The sequence below is a fragment of the Coenobita brevimanus genome, chromosome 102 (assembly GCF_032717465.1).
Source record: "Coenobita brevimanus isolate Jiangsu-jjx chromosome 102, ASM3271746v2, whole genome shotgun sequence".
NCBI classification, from domain to species: domain Eukaryota; kingdom Metazoa; phylum Arthropoda; class Malacostraca; order Decapoda; family Coenobitidae; genus Coenobita; species Coenobita brevimanus.
Window position 1 is genome coordinate 4788520 of NC_137055.1, and position 22827 is coordinate 4811346.

The 22827-nt window shown below is 39.6% G+C and overlaps 1 protein-coding gene across 1 annotated transcript in view; it reads left to right on the plus strand.

Moving 5' to 3' along the window:
- Nucleotides 1-22827, plus strand: part of LOC145415347 (fat-like cadherin-related tumor suppressor homolog) — a 394573-nt gene that overhangs the window by 324336 nt on the left and 47410 nt on the right. The window contains exons 33-37 of the mRNA XM_080284623.1: nucleotides 5498-5678; nucleotides 10601-10798; nucleotides 11460-11648; nucleotides 12022-12236; nucleotides 13740-13877. Coding sequence (XP_080140749.1) covers nucleotides 5498-5678; nucleotides 10601-10798; nucleotides 11460-11648; nucleotides 12022-12236; nucleotides 13740-13877 — 921 coding nt within the window. The remainder of the gene's footprint in view (nucleotides 1-5497; nucleotides 5679-10600; nucleotides 10799-11459; nucleotides 11649-12021; nucleotides 12237-13739; nucleotides 13878-22827) is intronic.

Below are 22827 nucleotides of genomic sequence, written 5' to 3' on the forward strand. Positions count from 1 at the left end.
CATACACAACCATAGAAGAAACCAGGGTTCGTTTTACAAAAGGAGGATTCATATAGGCCTCAGAATACAAATATAAAACTAGTTATTTCTTACCTAACCAGAACACACTCAGTGGAGGCTAAGTACTCAGAAAGCTCGAGGAAACGTGGAGACTTCGAAGGTTTAATCCAGATGTAATTTACACACTAGTGTAAATGGAGGAGTGAACCAATTGAAATGGTGCACAGACAGTGTGTTTTGTAATCAAAGTCACGTATTGAGTAATGTTCGGGAAAAGTGCAACACAATGTGACAAAAGTGTAACATGACAGTAAATGTGACTAAATGTGTACAAAAATGTTTACAGGGATGTGTGTACAAAAGGAGACAAAAATGTATCTCTTCACATTTTCCTTTGGCTTATAAAGCAGACTTCCTCTGCCTCTCTTAGCTAATTAAGCACTAGGCCGGCTTATGGAATATCTATAGCCACACACCAAGTACAGAGGCACCTGCTACCAAGGGGAGCCAATGGCGAAGTTACATAAATTACATAAGACCACTGACGTGCCATTAAGAAGGCAGAGCAAACACTATTTAGGCTTCTATTGGTACATAGCTCCTTCCACACTATAAGTTACACCCACAGTTCAAGGACAAGAGGGATTTTCTAAGTAATTTGTAAGAAAAACATCTGGTGTGTTTTCAGTCCAGTGACCGCTAAGTAAACGCAGCTGGGGACGAGGGCTACCCCTTACAGGCCGCAAAACTGATAAAGAAAAGAATTTATCTCCTTGATGGCTCCTCTGTCTCCTTATGTTATCATTTATTTTCTATTATCACTTGGGCTAACTACGCCATTAACAATATATATATATATATATATATATATATATATATATATATATATATATATATATATATATATATATATATATAAAATCGCCGAAGTGCGTTACCTTACATGTATCTGCAATAAATTTCATAGACAAGGATTGTGGAAAGTATTAAGAATATATGGAGTAAATGGGAAGTTGCTGAATGCTGTGAAGAGTATGTATGAGGGTGCTAAGGCTGCAGCGCGTGTGGATAGTGAACTGAGTGATTTTTTCTGTTTGAAGGTTGGATTGAAACAGGGATGTGTCATGTCTCCATGGTTGTTCAGTCTGTGTATGAATGTGGTTATAAAAGAGATACAAGGTAGGGCAGTGGATGTTGGAGTGGCCTAAATGATAGAGGGCAGTGTTTGGAAACTCCCTGTACTGTTGTTTGCAGATGATACTGTGTTATTAAATGAAGAAGAAAGGTAGCTGCAAGGCTTGGTAGATGAGTTTGGGAGAGTGTATAAGAAACGAAATCTAAAGGTGAATGTAGAGAAGAGTAAAGTTATGGTCTTCGAGAGAAGTGAAGTCAGTGAATGCACAGTGAGGTTGGATGAGGAGGAAATGGCAAATGTGAGTGCGTTTAAGTACTTGGGTAGTGTGGTGGGTAAGGATGGAAGTTTAGAGGGTGAAGTGCTTGAAAGAATTCAATAAGGAAGAAAGATTGCTGGTTCCTTGAAAGCAGTGATAAGAAACAGGGAAGTGAGCATGGAAAAGAAAAAGTTACTACATGACAGTATTGTGATATCAACTCTAACGTATGGAAGTGAAACTTGGTCCTTGTTGGAGGGACAGAAATCAAGAGTGAGAGCAGTGGAAATCAGTTATTTGAGAGAAGCCTGTGGAGTCACATGCAGAGGCAGACTGACAAATGAGAAAGTGAAGGAGTGTTATGGTGTGGATGTGGATGTGACAGGAAGCGTTAGGAGAAACACCCTGAGGTGGTTTGGCCATTTGGAGAGGATGGAGAGTGACAGACTGACGAGGAGAGTGTACAGTATGTGAGTGAGGTGGAGGGGGGGAGAGGGAGGGGGAGGCCAAGGATGAGGTGGAGAAATAGAGTGGAGAGGTATATGAGAGAGGGGTGTGTGAGCTGGGAGCAGGTCAGTGAAATGGCAGGGGACAGGGCGACGTGGAAGTGATTTGTTTGTGGCCACCCCTTACGGGAATAAGGATTTCTGGCAATAATTTCATCTGGCATTTTTCGCTGCAATTTATTCACATCCAAGTCATTTTCTGTAAATTCACAATACGTTTCGTAATTACTCTGCCTCCAATTTTCGTGTCATCTGCTAGGTTCACTCTCTTAGAAACGATTCCATTTTCTAGATCATCGTTAGAGAACTGGTCCCAGAACTGACCCTTGAGGAACTCTTGTTCTTTCCTTTTTGCCACTCTGATGATTAGCCATTTATCGTTACACGCTGCTTAGAGTTCGTTAATCACCAATCCATGAACATAATTTGTTAAAGAGGCTGTGGGTTTTTAGTTTTTCCAATAGTCTTAGATGGGGAACCTTACCAAAAGCGTTCTAGAAATCAAGGTTATTGACATCCGGCTTATTATTGCATCCAGCTTTCATATATATTTGTAAGAAAGTTAAGCAGATTTGTAAGGCAGGATCTGTTATTACGAAACCCGTGCTGATTACCTGTTATCAGATTATGCCCGGTAATTTAATTCTCTAACAGTTTTTCCCCCAAAGTTTTGTCTTCTACTTATGTTAGGGTTAATTAGGAGGTAAGTTGTGGCGCACTTTTTATCTCCTGTTTTAAAAGTAGGATATTAGCTAGCTTTCACTGATTAGGTACAGTACTCCTCGTTCAGTTACCGTAATGCTATACTGACATAAGTTACAGAAATGGTTAACTGCCTGCCACATTCATGGAACAGACCTTCACGAGGAAATCAGTAGTCCAGTCCAGTTGATTTATTTAGGCTGATTTTCAGAACATAGTTAAATTCAAACCTTTCGTTGGTTGATCATAAATCATAATCAACGCCTGAGAAAACCGATTTTGGAATGGGAATGTGTACGCAGTTTTCTCTTGTGCAATCACTGTGAAAGGAGCCGTTCGGTATTATTGTTATACTTTGGTTAGCATGAATAAGTTCACCTTCCGAGTTTAACAAAGAGCATATACGTACAGTAAACTATGTTCTACATTTTTCTTATTCATTACATAATGAAGAAATCTCTTAGAATTTGATTCCGCTTCACGAGAAATTTTTGCCTCATAGTAATCCCTTATTTTCCAGATAATTTTCGTACAATACTTCTGTAATTAAAAATATATCGTAGTGTCATCGTGATATTCTCCACTTTTATATTTTTATATACTTTCTTGGAATCACGCAGATTTATTAAGTCGATTTTTTTTTTTCATCCATCCACCCATTATCCAATCCTACGTTGCCCCACGAGAAGCGTAGGAGCCCGGGGCTAGGCAAGTTGGTCCTGACTTTTAAGATGAGTGTGACTAGCCTCACTCATCCCTGAGTGGCATTACGTGAGGAATAAAACCCAACCACCCTTTGGATATAAACCTTCACCGCCTCACTCCGACTGGAGAGCCTTAATTACCCACTAAACCACTAGGCGCCATAATTTGGTTATATGGTTACCACCCAGCGTAGTAAATGGTTTTCTGGTTTACAGGAAACCATTTGGCTTGTCACTCAGTGTAGAGTCACCCACAGGCAGAATGAAGAGGAAAGAATGCAGGAGAGAAAGACAGAAGAGGGAGTGTAATTTCACCCGTTGGCAGAAGGATGAGGAAAAAATGAAGGAAAGACAGAAGAAGATGGAAGGAAAGAGGGATGGAGGAGAGGAAAGGGTAGACACCTGAGAGCAGCACTACATCAAGTGTGTGGATGATGAGCGTCCCCACCTTTGATTTTTTTTTCTTCGGGTAATTTTTGGCATAGTTTTTCGTTCGAGAGGCATCGGTTGGTTAATGAAATTTTTGCACATTTCTTGATGTTATTCACTTGTACTAACCTATTCCAATTGGAGTTGGCAATATTGTTTTTCATACTACCAGATTTGTCTTTTTTTGAAGTTAGGAACTCAAAGGCTATTTATACCGGTCTTACAGTTTATACTAGGCTAATATCAGGGTTAATGATATTCATCAACATCACATAAATTTATTAGTTTATTGTCTGTTGGTAAGGCAGGGTCGGGTATATTATCGACACGTGGGAGTGTAATCACTGCTTGACTTAGGAATGCATCGTGTGCCAGTTCTAGCAACTTATTCCTTTCTTTGTCTGCAGACGAATTTATCTAATTGATATTTGGATTATTGAAGTACCCTAACATAATGCTTTCTTTGTTTTCTATGACAGCTTCTATTTCATCGTGCAATAATTAGTCGTTTTCCCATTCTTACTTGGGCGGTCTTTATTTCGATGTACAAAGAATCATATGGAACCAGTATGCAATTTACTGATCTGTATTGGATTTATGTGGTTTTATTTATATATTAGAACTCCCTCATTGGTTTTATGCACTCGTGATTTTTTCAATTAGGTGCTTGTCTTAGGGCTTATCCATGATTCTGTTATCATAATTATGTTGGTATTTTCGGCAGTTGGATAAGAAAGCTACTGGTCTCGTTTTGAAATTAAACTTCTCACATTCATTTGCAGATATATTCACAGGCTAGTACGGCTGGATCTAGTAGGTGTGGGAGGCACACTAATATTAACTCTGTGTAATCATTTAAATTTTCAGTAGACTGCAACACTCCTAAGAACTATTGATGTGACGTCTTCTCCCCTCTAAAAATTCCCCTGATTGTAAATGAGATGAAGTTATGTTTCCCTGACAAGAAGTTATGTTTCCCTGACAAGCCTGGTGATGTAATATTATCTCATATACGGTGCTCATCCATCATAAGCCTCGGGGATTGAACTGTAAATATCTTCGCCATTAACAATCTCACTTTCTACCTCTCTATCACTATCAAGAGCCTGCCTGACATTGTCATCTAGAACTGCTTTTCCTACCCTGGTGAGGTGAAGGCCACATCTATTATATAAATATCTTTTCGTGAGTTAGATTGTACCAAATATCAACAAACATCACACCTTCCTTCCCACACGGCCCTTCTAGCATTCCATTGATTCCTATCATTCTCCTGAAGATCACAGAACCAGCATCAAATCTTGGTAACAAATCACAACTAACTAACTTTCAATGGCTTTCCTAGAACTTCCAATAATCCCATTACTTCCTGAGTATCGCCTCTGACCTGCTGAAGACGCATCTTTCGTCCCAACCACAGTAAGCAAGTGTTGCTGGCTAAGTCATCAACCCTCTCAGTCACGTCCTGTATCATCCATCCAGGAAAGCAAAAACGCTTCCTCCTAGAACTCTTAGCACAGTGCTCCTTCTGATGCCTGATCCACAAATCTCTTACAAGTATGAGGCTTGGCTCATCCTGCATTTCGTCTTCTAGAACCTACAACCTGTTTACCTTACCTTAGCCTTGCATTGATGAGTAAAGAATGAGGGAGTGAGGGTGTCAAGATGATGTGCTGGTGTGTTGTGCGTGTGACAGTGAAGGGGTTAGGGTGTGGTGGTGTGAAGATGGTGTGGTTTGGTGTTGTTATAATAGTGTGCGGTACAGGTAGTGGTGAGGGACTGGGAGGTAGCAGCGTGGCAGTGCGTGGTGGTGGTGGAGGTGGTGGTGCGGGACACCAACGATAACCCACCCAACTTTCTTGAGGCCGCCCCCGCTGCCACCCTGCCGGAGGACGCTGCCATCAACACCGTCGTCGCAAAGATCACCGCGACTGACCCCGACCTCGGTAAGTGCACACGACTGATAATTCCTTTCAGTAATGCAACCCTTCTAATCCCTGAAAGGAGGATGGTGGACTGCAGGAGAGGGACAACCTAAGCCTACAGTGCACGGGTCTCACATCCAGATGATCCAGGAGTTACAGTGACTAGTTCTATACTCTTTTTACTTTATCTTGGGCTAAATTTGTCATCTCTTCATAAATGATGCTTTGCAACAATAGATTAACACTAGAATATGATGAGAGTCACGAGGAAGTTCTACGTGATAAACGAAAAGCCACAGAATTATCATTATCTGCCACTCAGCTACGTAAAATAAGCTGTAAAAGGACGAAAATCTGGGCCAAGCTAAGGTGAAAACGGTAAAATTATTATAAACCAGCCACCTCACACCACAACACCTACTGTCCTCATGCACCTCACAGGACTCAGACTCCTTCAACTTAACCTCAACAGTAGATCTTTGGCACTGCCCGACTAAAGTGGCCGATATCCTGCAGGCGACGGGTTCACATCTGGATGAGATTAAAGCTACAACAGCAACAACATAGTGACCTACTTATATTTTTCCTCTTGCTGTCTCCAGATGATATTTATTTTTTGTAAAGCTTTATGAACTGGAATGGGGAGATAATATAGTCTTCATCAACTCTTTCAGTATGGTAACAGTCATAATTATGTTCTTATCTCCAGACGATTTTATTTATCTTCCAAGACCTCGATCCTGGCAGTTAGCCTTCATCAGCCTGATCTGTGTGGTGATGTCTTCATATTTATAATCCTGATATCTCCAAGCGATATTTTGAGTGGCGTTTTCTAATTTTTATCTTAGCTATTTCCAGACAGATTTTTTTTTTTTTTTTTTTTTGCAGTACTTTTCGAACTGGATACATTCATGTGTACAGGTGAGGTCGTGAGGTCATCTGGGGGATTTTCTGACTCCCCAAATTTTAAATACGTTGGCAACTGCAGGTAACATGCGGCAACCAGTTGGCTCTCCCAGGAGCAGACTAACAGTTACCAAGCGACTGTTCATATGCTTACCAGCAGCGGGAAAGGCAAGACACTTTTTCGTTGTTGTTTTCACCTGAGAAGCCTAAAGGCACCGCGTTTGTTTTACATGCTTTACACCTTCATATAATTTTTAAAAGGAAGTAGTGATATTATGTACATTACTGGTGTGCTTGTATTATATCAGCAAAACTAATTTTCATAAAAATCTTAAAATATTTTTTTTAACTAAAGGAAAATGAGTGATTTTCTAATTATTTTTCTTATTCACCCAAAAAACTACTATAATAATATCAAAATATGAGGGTCGCTCATGGAATCCCTTCCAATATGGCTATACTACATAGACCAGTAAGCATATTAAAAGGTAAATTCATTTAAACATTTTTAAATAATATATTTCGTTTGGGGTCCAGAATGACCCTAGAAAAGTGACTTACCTTTAAATTTAAGGAAGACTAACCAAGGGTTAATGAATACTTAAAGGATTATGTTTACTTTTAGAGACGTTGACTGTGGTAGCATGTTTAGGTCTTTCCAAGTAATGGCAGCTCCTCAGCCTTCAAGTGTCACAATTTTGAGCCATTTCTCATAATCATTACCTGGGTCCAGAGCTTTTCGCACAGGACTTCGCTGCATGTCATCCCCAGTCCAACTCGGCCCACTGTTCCTTCGACAGTCACCCCTGTGACCCTCCTCAGCAAGTTATTCTCCACCCTCTTCTCAACATGTCCTGCCATTTCAGCCTTCCGCGGCTTGCATCATTTCTCTGATATTACTTTTACCAAACCTCTCTAGCAGTACACTATTCTCAGTTCTGTCACGCACTGAACCCTACTCATCTCTCTCAGCAATCTCATTTCTGTACGTTCTAATTTGCACTTATCCTCTTCTCTTGTAGGTCGTGCCTGCCGTACAGCATAGGATTTCTGGCACATATGTTGTATAGCAGGCTAACTCTGGCAAGAAAGGAGTACCCACTGTTGGTCAGGCGAGACAACAGTTTCTTAAATTTCTTTTATCCTCCTCTCATTCTCTCACTCAGCATGTCCCAGGTATAACAAAACTACTCCAGGTATTCCAGTTAGCTGTCTTCTCAATGACAACATTGTATTCTGTCCACATACCATTAGCCCTATATATTGCACACTGAAAATTTGTCACATCTTGCAGTCTACGTCTAACACCACTGTATCTGTTGTGGGTCCATCTGTATTATACACAGAACAGAGGTCAGCACAACCTCCTTTTTCCAAACAACACAAGGCCACACACATGTTGCACGACATTACCACCCTCATACTTTGGGATGATAAACTTGTTTTATCAAAATTAACTTTAAATACCTTTCCCTTCATACCATCCGTCCGTCCCTCGAACATCTCTCTGTCATCTTTCCTGTTCTCAGCAACTGAATCATTAGCATAGCAGCTCCCATGGTAATTTGTTTCTTACCTCTCTCGGCAATGCTTCAAGTCCAAACCAAACAGCACTGAACTTAGCACTGAACTCTTGATAAACACCAACACTGACCGAGACTCAGCTTTCCATTCACTTTCACACACGTAGCTGTTCCTTTGTACAATTTCGCCATCAACATGATGATCTATTCTGCAACATAAAGCTTTCTCAAAACCTATTTTATCATCAACCTGGGGATTCTGTGAAACGACTTCTCCACCTCCCCCCCAAAAAAAATGATGCCCCCTTACTGGAAGGGTTAAATTCTTGAATATGATGACGTGTCTTTAAAATGTACGTCCTTGCCATATCCCGACGATGATATTAATCTTTGGAGAGAGGTAGTCACTACAAGGATGGATCTGCTATGGTGAATAAAACTCTGACGCTAGCTAGAGCAAAATGAAAAGGTCTGCAGGCTGAATAGGTAAATTGATGAAACTCATATATTATTGACAGGGAACCACTCCAACACCCAGTCGGTGTGAAGCAAAATGACACAAAGCAGAGACGCGAACACAAGTATCTTCCTCTAAAATGATGAACATAATAACAGAGGAAGTAAACCACTCGATGTACCCAATTTTTAGACTGTGAAGAGTTGGTAGGCCTGGCGAATCATGGACTCCAGTTGCTAGTTTCGTCTTTAAGAATTTGGAAATAATAATAATAGAATTTGTAATAATTTTGTAGCTCGTGCAGCGCTTTCATATATGTATGTGCGGTCCTGATAGCTGACCATTTTATAAAAACTTTGTAGAGTCAAAATACGTTTGTATTCAAAGATTCTGATTCACTCGGCTCATAACGCCCCGAACACCTACCGTAGGTAGTTTTTGATGAATTTATACAGTGAACTGGATGCGTAAACTATATTCTGGAATCCTGTATGACGGAATAAGCAGTCTGGACAATACTATGTAGCCACGTAGACCATCCCATATATATCATACTAGAAAAGACCTTGCAAAGCAAAATTTGGTGGGGTGTGAGGGATTCAGTTTACAATGCAAAAGTCTCTCTCTCTCTCTCTCTCTCTCTCCCTCTCTGTTTATATCTACATCTATATTTGTCAGTCGGTCTATATTTATTTATTTATTTATTTATTTATCCATGCTGATAGTAGCCTTACCCACTTTGCTTAGATTATGCCTGATTTTACAGTATTTATGGATGATTTATGAATTAAATGATGCTTACGCACAGCTATTGTTGCTTACATATCAATGATATATCACATGCAGATAAAACTCCAAACATGGCCTAATGTATGCAGAAACCTTTGTGTTTATGCAAACCACACCTATACAACGCCTCCATGGCACCGTTCATCGTCAGCGTGGTCTTGTGCCTCCTTGATACCTTCTCCGTGATATGCGTCCTGTGATCGTCAACAGCGGCAAGGCACTAATATAATTAGCGTTTCGTTTCGTTGAGTGTGTGCGCGCGCGTTTATATATATATATATATATATATATATATATATATATATATATATATATATATATATACAGAGAGAGAGAGAGAGAGTGTGCGTGTGTGTATAAAGGTAAATACTGCCAGTATGATTTACATACGAGTAGCATTACAATTCCTGCGTTTCGACTTAATAGTTATGTTTCCTGTAATTTCGAAACCAGTATCTACTCATGCATACTAACTGGCCAGGAGCAAGCACGGCAGAGGGTACAAATTAGTTCAAGAGGTTTCATTTTACGTCGGGCATAGAAAGGAAGATACTTGTGTATGTGTCTGTACATTAATCCATAGTCATCTGTTTTCTGGCAAATTTCACGTAGCTGTACTGTACATCCTGTACATAACACCTCTTCGTGACGAACACTGGATTCTTGTATTAATCTGTTTGACAATTCAGCATTCAAGCTGAGGCGATGGAAAGCTTAGGTAAGGTTTAGAAAATCGACCGGAGATAACAATAATACAGTATATTAAAGAATAAGTCATCGGACAGCAGTGATTAAAACTCAGGCTAATCTACTTGCCAGCTGGAAGTACTAACTAATGTGAATTTGCATTCACAAGTCCGTGATACAATGAGTTGTCCATGGAAGAAGATATGACGGTAGTGATCAATTTTCATCACGTCATAGCATATCTAGCTCAGTAACCTGCAACGACCTCACGACAGTGAATAATCTATGCTGTAAGCAGTCATAAGGCTGATAGTTTATGCCTCTAGTACTTCTGGGAACAAGAAACTTTACAGGGAGCAAAATTTGGCCAACAATTCCTTGCCAGCAGTGTGTTCTGCCATCCCAGTATCTTACTTCTCCGAGAACGTAAGACGGTATCCTTTATATTCATGGCCTTGTTTTCTGCTTCGTATTGCCGTCACATAAAAGATTTCATGTAACCGCTTCCATTGTCACAGCTGGCAGGTAAGTTTCTACGAACTGTTGATCTTGTTAGTTCGACTGGTTCACTTTTCTCTCAGGCAAGAACCGGAGAGTGAGATTCAGCTTAGTGGATTCTGCCGACGATCACTTTACAATTGATGATGCTGAGGGAGTGGTGAGCCTTGCCCGCCGTTTGGACCGCGAAAGGCGAGATTCCTTCACCGTTACAGTGATGGCAATGGACCAGGGCAGTCCACCACTCTCAGCCACCACGCAGCTTACCATCACTGTCTCAGGTGTGTACCTCCATCATATTTGCGGGTGAAGCACGGATATTATGACATATATGTAGAACAGAACTATTGCTTACTTGAAGTACTGTATATATATATATATATATATATATATATATAGATAGATAGATAGATATAGATATAGATAGATAGATAGATAGATAGATATAGATATATATATATACTTCCGGTTTTTGTCAGTAGGTTCTTCATTGTAATGCAGTTTCATCAACGGAAAATGGCTGACAAATGAAAATGAAGTAATACAGTGTAGATAAATGAATTATAGTGGGTTTTTCCACTTTATTGATTTTCTAGCATACTATTCATATACTTGTAATCATTTTCGGTGTTTGAAATACTGTATTAAGTTATTTCATAATTACTACTGGTACTATCGCAAGAAATTCATTTCAACAGATTTATTTGCATTTGAAGACGTTAATCAGATACGATATCCTTGAGCTGTATCTGCTACAACTCTAGCTACCAGCAACAACATAAATATCCTAATATATTTTTTATACAGTTATCTCCTCGGCTGTGAGTTAAGTAGGCCTGTCTCACTGGAATGTCGTATACTGTTGGTGCAAAATATTTTCATTCTTATTAAAGCACCAAAATTAGGTAGTATGTATGACTATGGTTTCGCTGTGACGCGCAGACGTTAACGACAACCCACCGGAGTTTGTGAGGAGGCTGCACGAAACAACAGTAGTGGAGAACACTGGTGTAGGCACGGAGGTCCTTCATGTATTGGCCGTCTCCAAGGACACAGGCGTTAATGCAGAGATCACTTACTCCCTCCAGCACACCACCAGGGAGAAATACCTACGCATCCACCCCACCACTGGTAAGTAAATTAAGCTGAAAAGACATACTCAGCACCCCAATTTTTATTTCGATGGTGTTTGAATAGTACTGAGTTGAATGCAAAACTCATGGCAGTTAATACACTGTTTTTGACCAAATAAAGTCTTTGGATTGTTCTTATTGCGAATTCATGAGGGTGACTGAAGGGAGAAACAGAAGAGGCGACAGGACTATAGTTATCTAAGGTACTGTAGCTGATGACTCAAAGTCTAGCGTGAGCTGTACTCCGCCCTCATAAATATTATGCCAAAAAATAATGACACCTCTTGTGTTCCACTAGACTGTTCCGTTTGTATTATGACATGATTACTAATTGTACTCTGCACCCCACACCACACGGAATGTGACTATAGGCGTGATCATCATTGGTGCATCACTGGACTACGAGCGTGTGCGTCAGGTGGTGGCAACGGTTGTGGCTACAGATGGGGGGTCGCCGCCCCTCTCAGCCACGGCCCTCGTCAACCTCACCGTCACTGACGTCAACGACAACTCGCCTGTTTTCACTCAGCTCACCTTCACCGCCACCATCAGGGAGGATGCTTTGCAGGGCACCAGTGTGGCGCAGGTAGGTGGTCAAATGCCGTCGACTTTGTTCAGTGACCTGTTCAAGATGATGTCTTACTTTTTTCATTTAATTCTTCCTACTTTCAGTTGAAATTTTAAACACTAGACACCGTTGACATCGACGACGTTAGAAACAGTCTCAACCCCTTCACAGCCTGGTTTATCTCAAGCTTCATAAAATCACTTGACGGGAACAATAATAATATTGATGATATGTTATCGAATGAACGAAATCACCACTCTCATGGTTGGGCCTCCTTTAGTATTCAGTTAAGAGTGTGTCATAGAAGCTCGTTTGTGATGATCCCCCACCATTAACTCCCTTGATTAGGGCAACTTTAGTCGTCTTTACCGACTGGCATCAAAGGACTGAGTCCTGCCAGCCTGAGTGTTACGCTCGTAAACACAATGACGTACCTATTCGTCTTCATGCTGTCGGCAGACGATTTATTCATCTCACGGTAGATTTGTTACGGTTACAGAGGTAATTTAGGCAATGTCATTTTATTGTTATAAAAAACACTCACACTGAGAATAACTGTCTGAGTAGAAAGATGATAATGAAACGCACGTCTTCTGATCACCTCTGCACAACTATAATGCATTTATGTTTTATTCTAATTATCTCTTGAGGATATTATTCTGCGTCGTAGATGCATTTCGAAATGGACAGGATAGATGTTGCCTTCATCAGCCCATTCAAAACGCATTTTTTTTCCTAAGATGAGTAAAATTTTCTGGAAGCAGCAAGAATTAACTAGAAAATGATGTCCTCAGGCCAAAGGGGAAAATTCATTATACTTTCAATATCATTTTACGATTTTGCTTTGCGTTAAGAAATAGTACAAAACTCTACCCTTTCATTGTGGGGAGGTGTTATAGAAGGACCACTTCGTGCGCAGATACTGATGTTATGACACCGCCACTAAGTAATATAAACATCTCTCAACTCCCTATTGTAGGAAAGTAGGATGTTAGACTGTAAGAGAAGGATAATTTCGGCCTGCAGTCCACCGTATTCGTTTTCAGATGAGCCTGAGGGCACAACAATTGCAAGGACAAGTACGAGGACTCTTTTCTTCCGTTCTACACCCAGACGATTTTATTCTGATTAGTAAGAAATATCTGGAGCTTGAATGGTGCTATAGACGGTAGCATTCATTACCACCTCCATTACTACAGTAGAGGTCTCTCTCTGGCTGAATAAAATAGTCTGGGAGCAGCAAGAAATTGGTAAAAATTGCGGTCCAGGGCAGAAAGGCTTGTTTTCGTCAGTAACCCATTCGATCCAGTGACGTATTTTTATTTGGCTTTTGCGTCGAACAGCCGAATTAACTGAACACGCAGATCTCTTGCACAGGGGTAAATGAAATCTATAGCTAACCTTTCCCTTTCGAAAAGTTTATCCTTAGCAAAATAAAATCGGTTGAGGGTAGCAAGCATAAAATATAAAATCAGTCATCGTTGTGAAGGTGATAACACCTGTTGTGATTGCCATCCATAGGTGTCAGCAACCGACGATGACTCCGGTATGAACAATGTGGTGCGGTACAGCATCCTGGCCGGCAACGATGATCATTGCTTCACCATCGACGAAGAATCAGGTATCGTCACCCTCATGAAGAAACTGGACAGAGAGAAGGTGAGCACAGAAAACACAACACAGATAGTGCATGATGGTAAATGGTGAATGGCAGGTGAACGTAGAAGGCACATTAAGGATAGTGCATGATGGTAGATGGTAAATGGTAGAAAGCGAACATAGAGGACACAGTACTGTACTGGAATACCCTGTCTGATTGACCTGTGCAGCTGAGATGTACGGGGGCAGAAGGGTGTGTTTGATATGCGGCTGCTGATTGGCTGCCGATGATGTAAATCTACAGTTCTTCTTATTTTAGCACATATATATTTACATTTTTAAATTGCCTGCAATATAAGCAGCCAGTTTAAAGATGGAATAATTTTTGAAACTAGAGAGGTCAAAATTAGCTGAATAAAGTTTAATGTTTTTTTTTAAGAAAATTAAAGATGATTATAAAGTTTTATAAAACGACGAGTGACGTTTGAAGTAAATTATCCACCCACGGTGTACACCCACGTCCGCATGTTGCACTACAGTACATGGCTACATTTACTTAAGTGACATCATCGGCGGCCAATCAGCATCCGCGAAACAAACACATCCTACTTGCCCTGTACGTCTCAGGTGGACAAGTCAGTCAAATAGACTATAGTGCATTGGTAGATGGCGAGTGGTACACGGTGAGCACAGAAGACACGATATTGATAGTGGATGATGGTAGATGGTGAATGGTAGAAAGTGAGCACAGAAGATACCATACTTGTAGGGCGTGATGGTTGATGGTGAATGGTAGAAAGTGAGCACAGAAGACACCGTACTTGTAGGGCGTGATGGTAGATGGTGATTGGTAGAAAGTGAGCACAGAAGACACCATACTTGTAGGGCGTGATGGTAGATGGTGAATGGTAGATAGTTGATGAAACTTAGTACCGCCTCTTTCTTTTCATGAATGTGGTATTTGTTTTAGTACACTGTATTTCTTGCTCCATATATGTTTCTTTCTCTCTCCGTTGCTACAGTACATCTGTTCTGTGTACAGTGGCATGCAGTACTGAACATTAACGGCCTTGTTATTTTAATACGTGAAGAATATATCAGGGAATAAAATATTTTTGCATATCTGTGTGCTCAAAACAGTGGCGGAAATAGCTGGTCCTACGTACACTTAATATAATACACTTGAATCAATAGGCTTCTCTCATAATTCCGTGCTTGAAAAGGTTGTCATTATTAGTAAAATTTGCAGAGAGCAATGTATGAATAAGAGATTAATAAATAAGTGCATGATGCACCTTTGTGGTAAAATATGATAATACGATTGTCCACTGGGGGAATTATCGGACAATGTTTAACTCTGTGGTAATGAGAAATAGCGAGTAAGGACAGCATTTTGATTAGTAATAAAATAAAATAACAACTTATGATGCACATACTGTTCAATAAGAATTTGCTTTAACCAATTACTAGCCTGGGATGCTGTGTGTAGGATGTTGTTTGAAAAGTACTTAGCATACCGCCCTTCACCTACCACCTTATACTCGCGAAGCTCATAGGTCAAGACTTTAATGTTGCTAGTCTCACTCCCCCCCCCCCCGCCATGACCAACATCGTACTGTATGACGGACACAGGACACTTTAACCCTTTCAGTACGAATGCGAGTTATATTTTTACTATTTTCCTTCCGCCAAACAACCATATTCATCTCATCGTGAAGTTGAGGTTAGAATCAATCATCATTTTCCCCTTCACTACGTAGCCGACTTCACTCGTATATGTTAGTTTTGCTACTGGAGAAGGTGCCTTCGCGTGGTGGCACCGATATAACTAGGCGACTCAGCTCAGTTTCGCAACGTCGATCAGTTCCCTCCCAGTCCCCGTAAAGGAGCATGGCTGCGGAACTAGGGTTGCTTCAGTCTGCAGCCCACTAGATTCACATTTCAGCCGAAGCTACTACTACTACTACTACTGTTATTATTGCTGCTGCTGCTACTACTACTACTACTACTACTGCTACTACTACTACTACTACTACTACTACTACTACTACTACTACTACTACTACTACTACCACAACCACCGCCACCACCACCACCATCAGACGATATTCTTAAACTTAGGGATAATCACTCATAATGAAAGAGCTAGAATGTTAGGCCTACTGACTGTGCAGAGAGAGATTACAGTGATGATGTATACTGTAATGCCGTCCCAGTAGTAGACTGCAATTTTGTGATAAAACGTATCTGTATATTTCATCAGGCATAGTGCCAGTCTATCATTAAGAGCTAATTTGCTCAGCGTCTGCAACCATAATTCGTTTGCTATGAAATGTTGAATAATACTGTTTGGTTTTCGCAAGAATCTCATTTGGAACTTCATAATACTGAAGGTAATAAAAATGTAAGTTAGCACATTCATGATGGGACGTCTCTCCATATGACTGATTATTAAAAAGCAAAAAAAAGTGACAGAACCTACAATAATGAACAGTACAAGACACCATACTTAAGAGATACAGGTAAAACATTAACACTAAGTCCGTCAGTGGCAGGGGAAACTTATATGCAAGTAATTAATACTATTATGAATGGGGGCATCCATTTACGATTGTTGGATGAAATGAGAGGCACGATCCAAGAAGACAAGTTCAGGAAATTCAGTACATTGAAAAGAAAATATGGTCGCTTATCATAACCACAATTAAAGAGGGTGAAAAGTTGTCGGAGAAGAAAATTTAATGATGCTTATTCTAATCCTGTTTACATCAAGGAGGTGGTTTTCTTTATGGGTCTTCCTGCATTCGTGGGACAGTATTTTAAGCGGCACATGAGGCTTCGTAGCACTTTTATCTTTGCGGTTTATGTTGTTTGCTGATCCATATTCTTTTTTATGTTATTTCAATTTACTACTTTGCCTCAGTAACACAGCAGAGGACAAAAATATATAATAGGTAAAAGTAATTCGCTGAGGAAGATGTAATACGATATCTCCGAGATGAATACTAATACGGCCCTTAGTAATCCTGTTCATCATGTTGTAAAAAAAAAAAATAATAATAATCGGATGTTTTAAGTCCTTTGTAAATATGTAAACCCAAAATTTTTCGTTTATGGTCTCAAGTGTCAGTACACACCAAGATATTGCTTAACTCTTCCATTTACTGTCTAGTTCAGTTATGTATGTAATCATTATGTCAGACTTGTTTACGTAACTGCATTGCAATATACAGGAAATGAAAAGCCGCGGTTTTTACCCAGTATTGGACAAACATTGATATGCATTTTTGGAAATTCCTGACTTTCTAAATGATCTAATACTCCAGGAAAGGGTTAACTTCTCCCAGTGCTTTCCCATCTCTGTTTCTTCTTAACATGGTGAGCAGGCGCGCGACATTAAGACCATGCACTAAGAAGTATGTTAGAAGCCTTATTTCTGAGTTTCAGTTTGTGGTGTCAGAGAAACCGACGTTACTTTCTGCGCATTATTAGTACTATTATTATTATTATTATTATTATTATTTTTGTTGTTGTTGTTTGTTGTTTCTGCTACTACTGCTACTACTACTACTACTACCACTACTACTACTACTACTACTACTACGACTTTTGCTTTTATCAGTGCTGGAGAAGGATGCCTCCACATGGTCACACTGACATAACCTGGCGGCTCCTCTGCCCATGTACACAAACGTTCCTGCCCTCCCACCTTCCTTACCCTCAGGAAAGAGGCTGATGAACTGCAGGAGAAGGGCAGCTTCAGCCTGGCTACCGGATTCACGTTCAGAGGAACCTGGGGCCATAGCAACAACAATAACAACAACAACAACTACATCAACATCTGCAGGAAAAAACATTAACATCAACATCAACAACAGTATCAACATTATCATCATCATCAACATCAACAAGCATATCAACAACATCAACAGCATCATCATCATCAACAAAAACAAGTACAACAGCAGAATCTGCATCAGTAACATTAGTATCAGTATCAACAACAACATCAACAGCAATATCATCATCATCATCATCAAAATCAACAAGCATATCAACAACATCAACAGCAACATCATCATCATCATCATCAACAAAAACAAGTACAACAGCAGAATCTACATCAATAACATTAGTATCAATATCGACAACAACAAGAGCAACAACAGTCTCAACAATATCATCAGCAACAACGACAGCAATAACATCAACAACACCATCATCAGCATCAATATAATGAACAGTAATATCTGCAACCGCAGTATCATCATCAACAACAAAAGCAATATCAGTAACAACATCAACAACAGCAATGACAACAACAACAACAATTGCATCAACATCATCAACCAAAAAAGCATAATAAAAAACATCAGCATCAACAATAACATCAACATCAACAACAATAATATCAACATCACCATCAGCAATAATGTAAACATCCTTATCAACAATAATATTAACATCAACATTAACAATAAAATAAGCAACATCATCAACAATAATATCGACATCAACGCCATGAAAAATAATATCAAAATCAGCATCACCATCAATAATATCGAAATCAACATCATTCACAATAATATTAACATCACCATCAACAATAATGTAAACATTAACATCATTAACAATATCAACATCTACGATAATCAAAACATCAACATCATCAACAATAATATCAACATCAACATCATCAACAATTATTTCAACATCAACATAAACAATTATATCAACATCATCATAAACAACAGTAATATCATCAACATCATCAACAAAAAATATCAACATCAACATCATCAACGATAATATCAGCATCAACCTCATCAACCATAATATCACCATCATTATCAACAACAATAACATCATCATCATCAACAACAGTAATGTCAACATCAACATCAACAATATTATCAACATCAGCCTCAGCCTCAACAATATCAACATCATCATCAAGAACATCAACATCAGTAACATCAACATCGAGATCAACAACACAAACAGCAACAGTAAAACAACAACAACAGATCAACAGCACCATCAATAGCAACAAGAACATCCACATCCACATCAACATTATCAACAACATCAACAAATCAGCAGCAACAGCAACAGGCACAACAAGCCAACCACTACATCAACAGCAATATCAACAACATCATCAGCAACATCAATACCAACATCAAAAACATCATCAGCAACATCAATATCAACACTATCAACAGAATCATCAGCAACATCAATATCAACAACATCAGAATCAGCAACACTGGTATCAGCTACATAAACAATGGAATCATCAACATCAACATAATCAGCATCAGCAACATCACCAACATCATCAACACCAACATCAGCATCATCAACAACAACATGAACATAATCGGCATCAGCGACATCAACAGTATCATCAAAATCATCAACATCAACAACATGAACAACAAAGTCAACACCTACACCCACATTAACATCATCATCAATTCCTCAGCAACATTATTAACAACAACATCAACAACAGCAACAGGATCAACAATAGCAGCAACAGCATCAACAGTTACATTAACATCGGCAACGACGTCATTATCAGCATCAAGAACATCAACAACGCCACATTATCAACATCATCAACAACATCGACATCAACTTGAATATCAGCAATACTCGTATTAACATCAACAGAAGCATCAACAACACTAGCATCAAAAACATCAACAGCATCATCAACATCAACAGCATCGGCATTATCAACAACATCGGCATCAAGAACATCAGCAGTAACCACGTCAACAACTACGTTAACAAGTACGTCAACAACACCATCAACCACATCATCATCAATAACATCAACAACAAGAATATAATCAACATCAGCATCAAGAACATAATCACCAACATCAACATCAAGAACATCATTAACAGCATCAAGAACATCACAGTCAGTACCACCACTATCAAAATGAAAATCAACATCAACAACAACACATCAAGAGCATTAATGAAAACGTCAGTAATATTAGCATCAGCATCACCTAAAACATCAACTAGATGAACAATAACAACAGCAACAAGAACAATAATAACAACAGCAATAAGCAAAAGTTACACCAGAAAAGCCATAAGAAAGTCATTGGTAATACCAGTCCTTAAATAATAGTACGTTCTTCACAACAAAGGTCACTGTTAAGTTGTATTGTTTTTGCTTTTACCCAATGTACCGGTAGAACCCGAACGTAGTAACTGATCGTGTAACCGTCCCCTAGAGGATGGCTAGTGCTGGTAGTACAAATGCCGCCACTATGTTCCTTTTTCCTGAACACTTCTTTTACGCACAGTGACGACTGTGCAGTTTTGCCTGATGTTTTAGTGGGTTAAGGCGCTCCAGCCGGGTGTAACCAGAATGCGACGGGGGGTTATTGTTCGCATATTGCCACTCAAGAACAGGTGAAGCTTGTCACCGTTGTCCTAAATGTTAGGAATGAGTAGCCTAGCCCCATGCCCCTACGCTCCTGTTTATGTGGATTGGTAGGTGATGATGATGATGATGATGATGATGATGATGATGAGGGTGACCGTGCAATATAGAGATGGGTTGTCGAGAACATCCTTTCTTGACATCATATTTTGGATAAATTATATTTTGATCACAAGTTTTGGTAAGAAAAATGGGAACATAAATGCAGCGCAACATGAGGAATATCGTTCATGCTTCAGTATTTGTTTTCAGAAATCCAGTTTGCCTTTTATGAGAGAGACAGACAGACAGACAGACAGATAGACAGACAGACAAACAGAGAGAGAGAGAGAGAGTCAGACAGACAGACAGACATACAGACAGTTAGAGAGAGAGACTCTATCCATCAATCAATCGACCTACATGGAGAAACTCATGCAGTAGCCCTTGATATTTCTAAAGCTTTCGACAGTATGGCATCGATCCCTGTTTTCCAAACTCCTTTGCTATGGACTAAAGTCTTTTGTTCCTTTGATTTCTTCATATCTCAGTGACAGGAAAATAAGAGTAAATGTAGATGATGTATATTCCAATTGCCACTCAATTAACGCCGGCATGCCGCAGGGATTAGTTCTGGCGCCAACCCTGTTCCTGGTTCATATTAATGATCTCTTATCTGTCACCCACAATCCTATCCATTCATTTGCAGATTACTCAACTCTTCATAGTTCATTCATACTAAGACAGCCATTAACAAAGATATATCTAACTCTCAACTCAATACAGCCATCTTCATAAATCAAGACTTATCTACGATCAGTGAATGGGGACACCACAACCTTGTCTCATTTAATGCTAGTGAAACTAAATATATACAATTTACTAATAAACAAGTATTGCCAGATTCGTATATTACCTTCAGTGCTACAAATATTCCCGTCTTCAAAAGTATTTGCAAATTCTCAGTGTCTTACGTAATGCCGTCAGCTGGACCTCTCATGTCAAATCACTGGCTAAAACTGCCTCAGAGAAACTTGGGTTATTGTACAGAGTCCGTAACTTCTTCACTGACGAGCAATAATTTTTATGAGTCATGTGTGCTGTCAGCTTGAGTACTGCTGACCATTGTGGAATGGATGTGGAGAGGTTGCATTATAACAACTAGACAAAATTCAGAACAAAGCTGTTAGAATATTAATAACCCTGCTATTACTAATAAACTACCTCCCCTACAAGTAAGAAGGAATGTTGCCTCCCTTGCATTATTTTACAGATATTTTTATAGCAAATGCTCAGACGAAGTTGTGTCCGTGGTGCCACCTCTCCTTGCCTTGCCGCGTGCTACACGGGCATCTGGTAGCGCTCATGACTGGACTGTCACATTACCATACTGCAGAACTTCTACTTATGAGATTTCTTTCATACCCCGAACAGCATCTCACTGGAACTCGCTTCCCCAGAGTTGTTTCCCTCAAAACGTCAACCTACAGCTGTTCAAGTCTAACTGTTACAGATATTTTATGAACAGAGGACACCAATAATCTGGTGTATGGATTAGTTTTTATTTTATTCCTTTGTTTTTCCTTCCTCTGTTCCGTTATTTTAAAAAATGTCAAAGAGAAGTACGCAAATGTTGTGTGGGGTCAAGACAGAGCTACCATCTGAGTCTCGTGTTCCAGTAATGGGTTGGCGAGAGGGTTGACGAGTAGTTGAAGAGGATGAGGTGGAATGACTTTACTTTGCCTGTTTGGAAGGCTTCAGTGTTTCTCGTTTAGTAATATATTTTCCGCAGGCAATTAAGTTTAACCTTTTGCGGGCCGTTGACTTTGGCCTGTCTTCAGTTGAATTAACAGCTTACTCACTGTTCATAGATAAACTAACTTCCTCTTCCCTTCATGTTTTTAGGTGCGGGAGCGCCTTTTGGAGAGAATGATCAGTTGTCTCTCACTAACAATATCTAGACGCGATGTGATACACTTTGGTAGACTTTAGCGGCTTAAACAAAACCACAATACATAGCACAGCACACCAAAACCCACAAAATCTCCCTCCAGTACAGCACCATCAGCAAAGGCATTATCAGAAAGACTATAGTTCCTCATCAATGACGTCAGTTCTTGTTCTACGAAAATTTTCTCGTGCAAAAGGTGAGGTAAAATACATATACTAAGACTTTTACTGTAAATTTTTCAGTATGTTGTACCACCACCATTGTCATCAGCATTATTTTCATTTGATGTTATGTTCAGTGTCATTTGTTTTTAATCGATGTTCCGTCATTTGATGTAAATCCATTGATGAGTTTAGTAGCACAGGTTGTGTTTTAACAGTCCTGACCTTCACGCGATGCCCGTTTATGATCTTGTGGTGCCCTGTGGAAGAAAATACCAAGAAATTGTTATTCTTAACTTCTATAATTTTTAGAGTCTAGTATTACATTATAATATCTATATTCTAAGTGGATTATGTAAACAATAAGCCCATCCTACACTCAGATTTAAACTCTCATGGCCTCCATTGAGTTGGAGCAACTGAACCCACTAAACCACCAGGCACGTT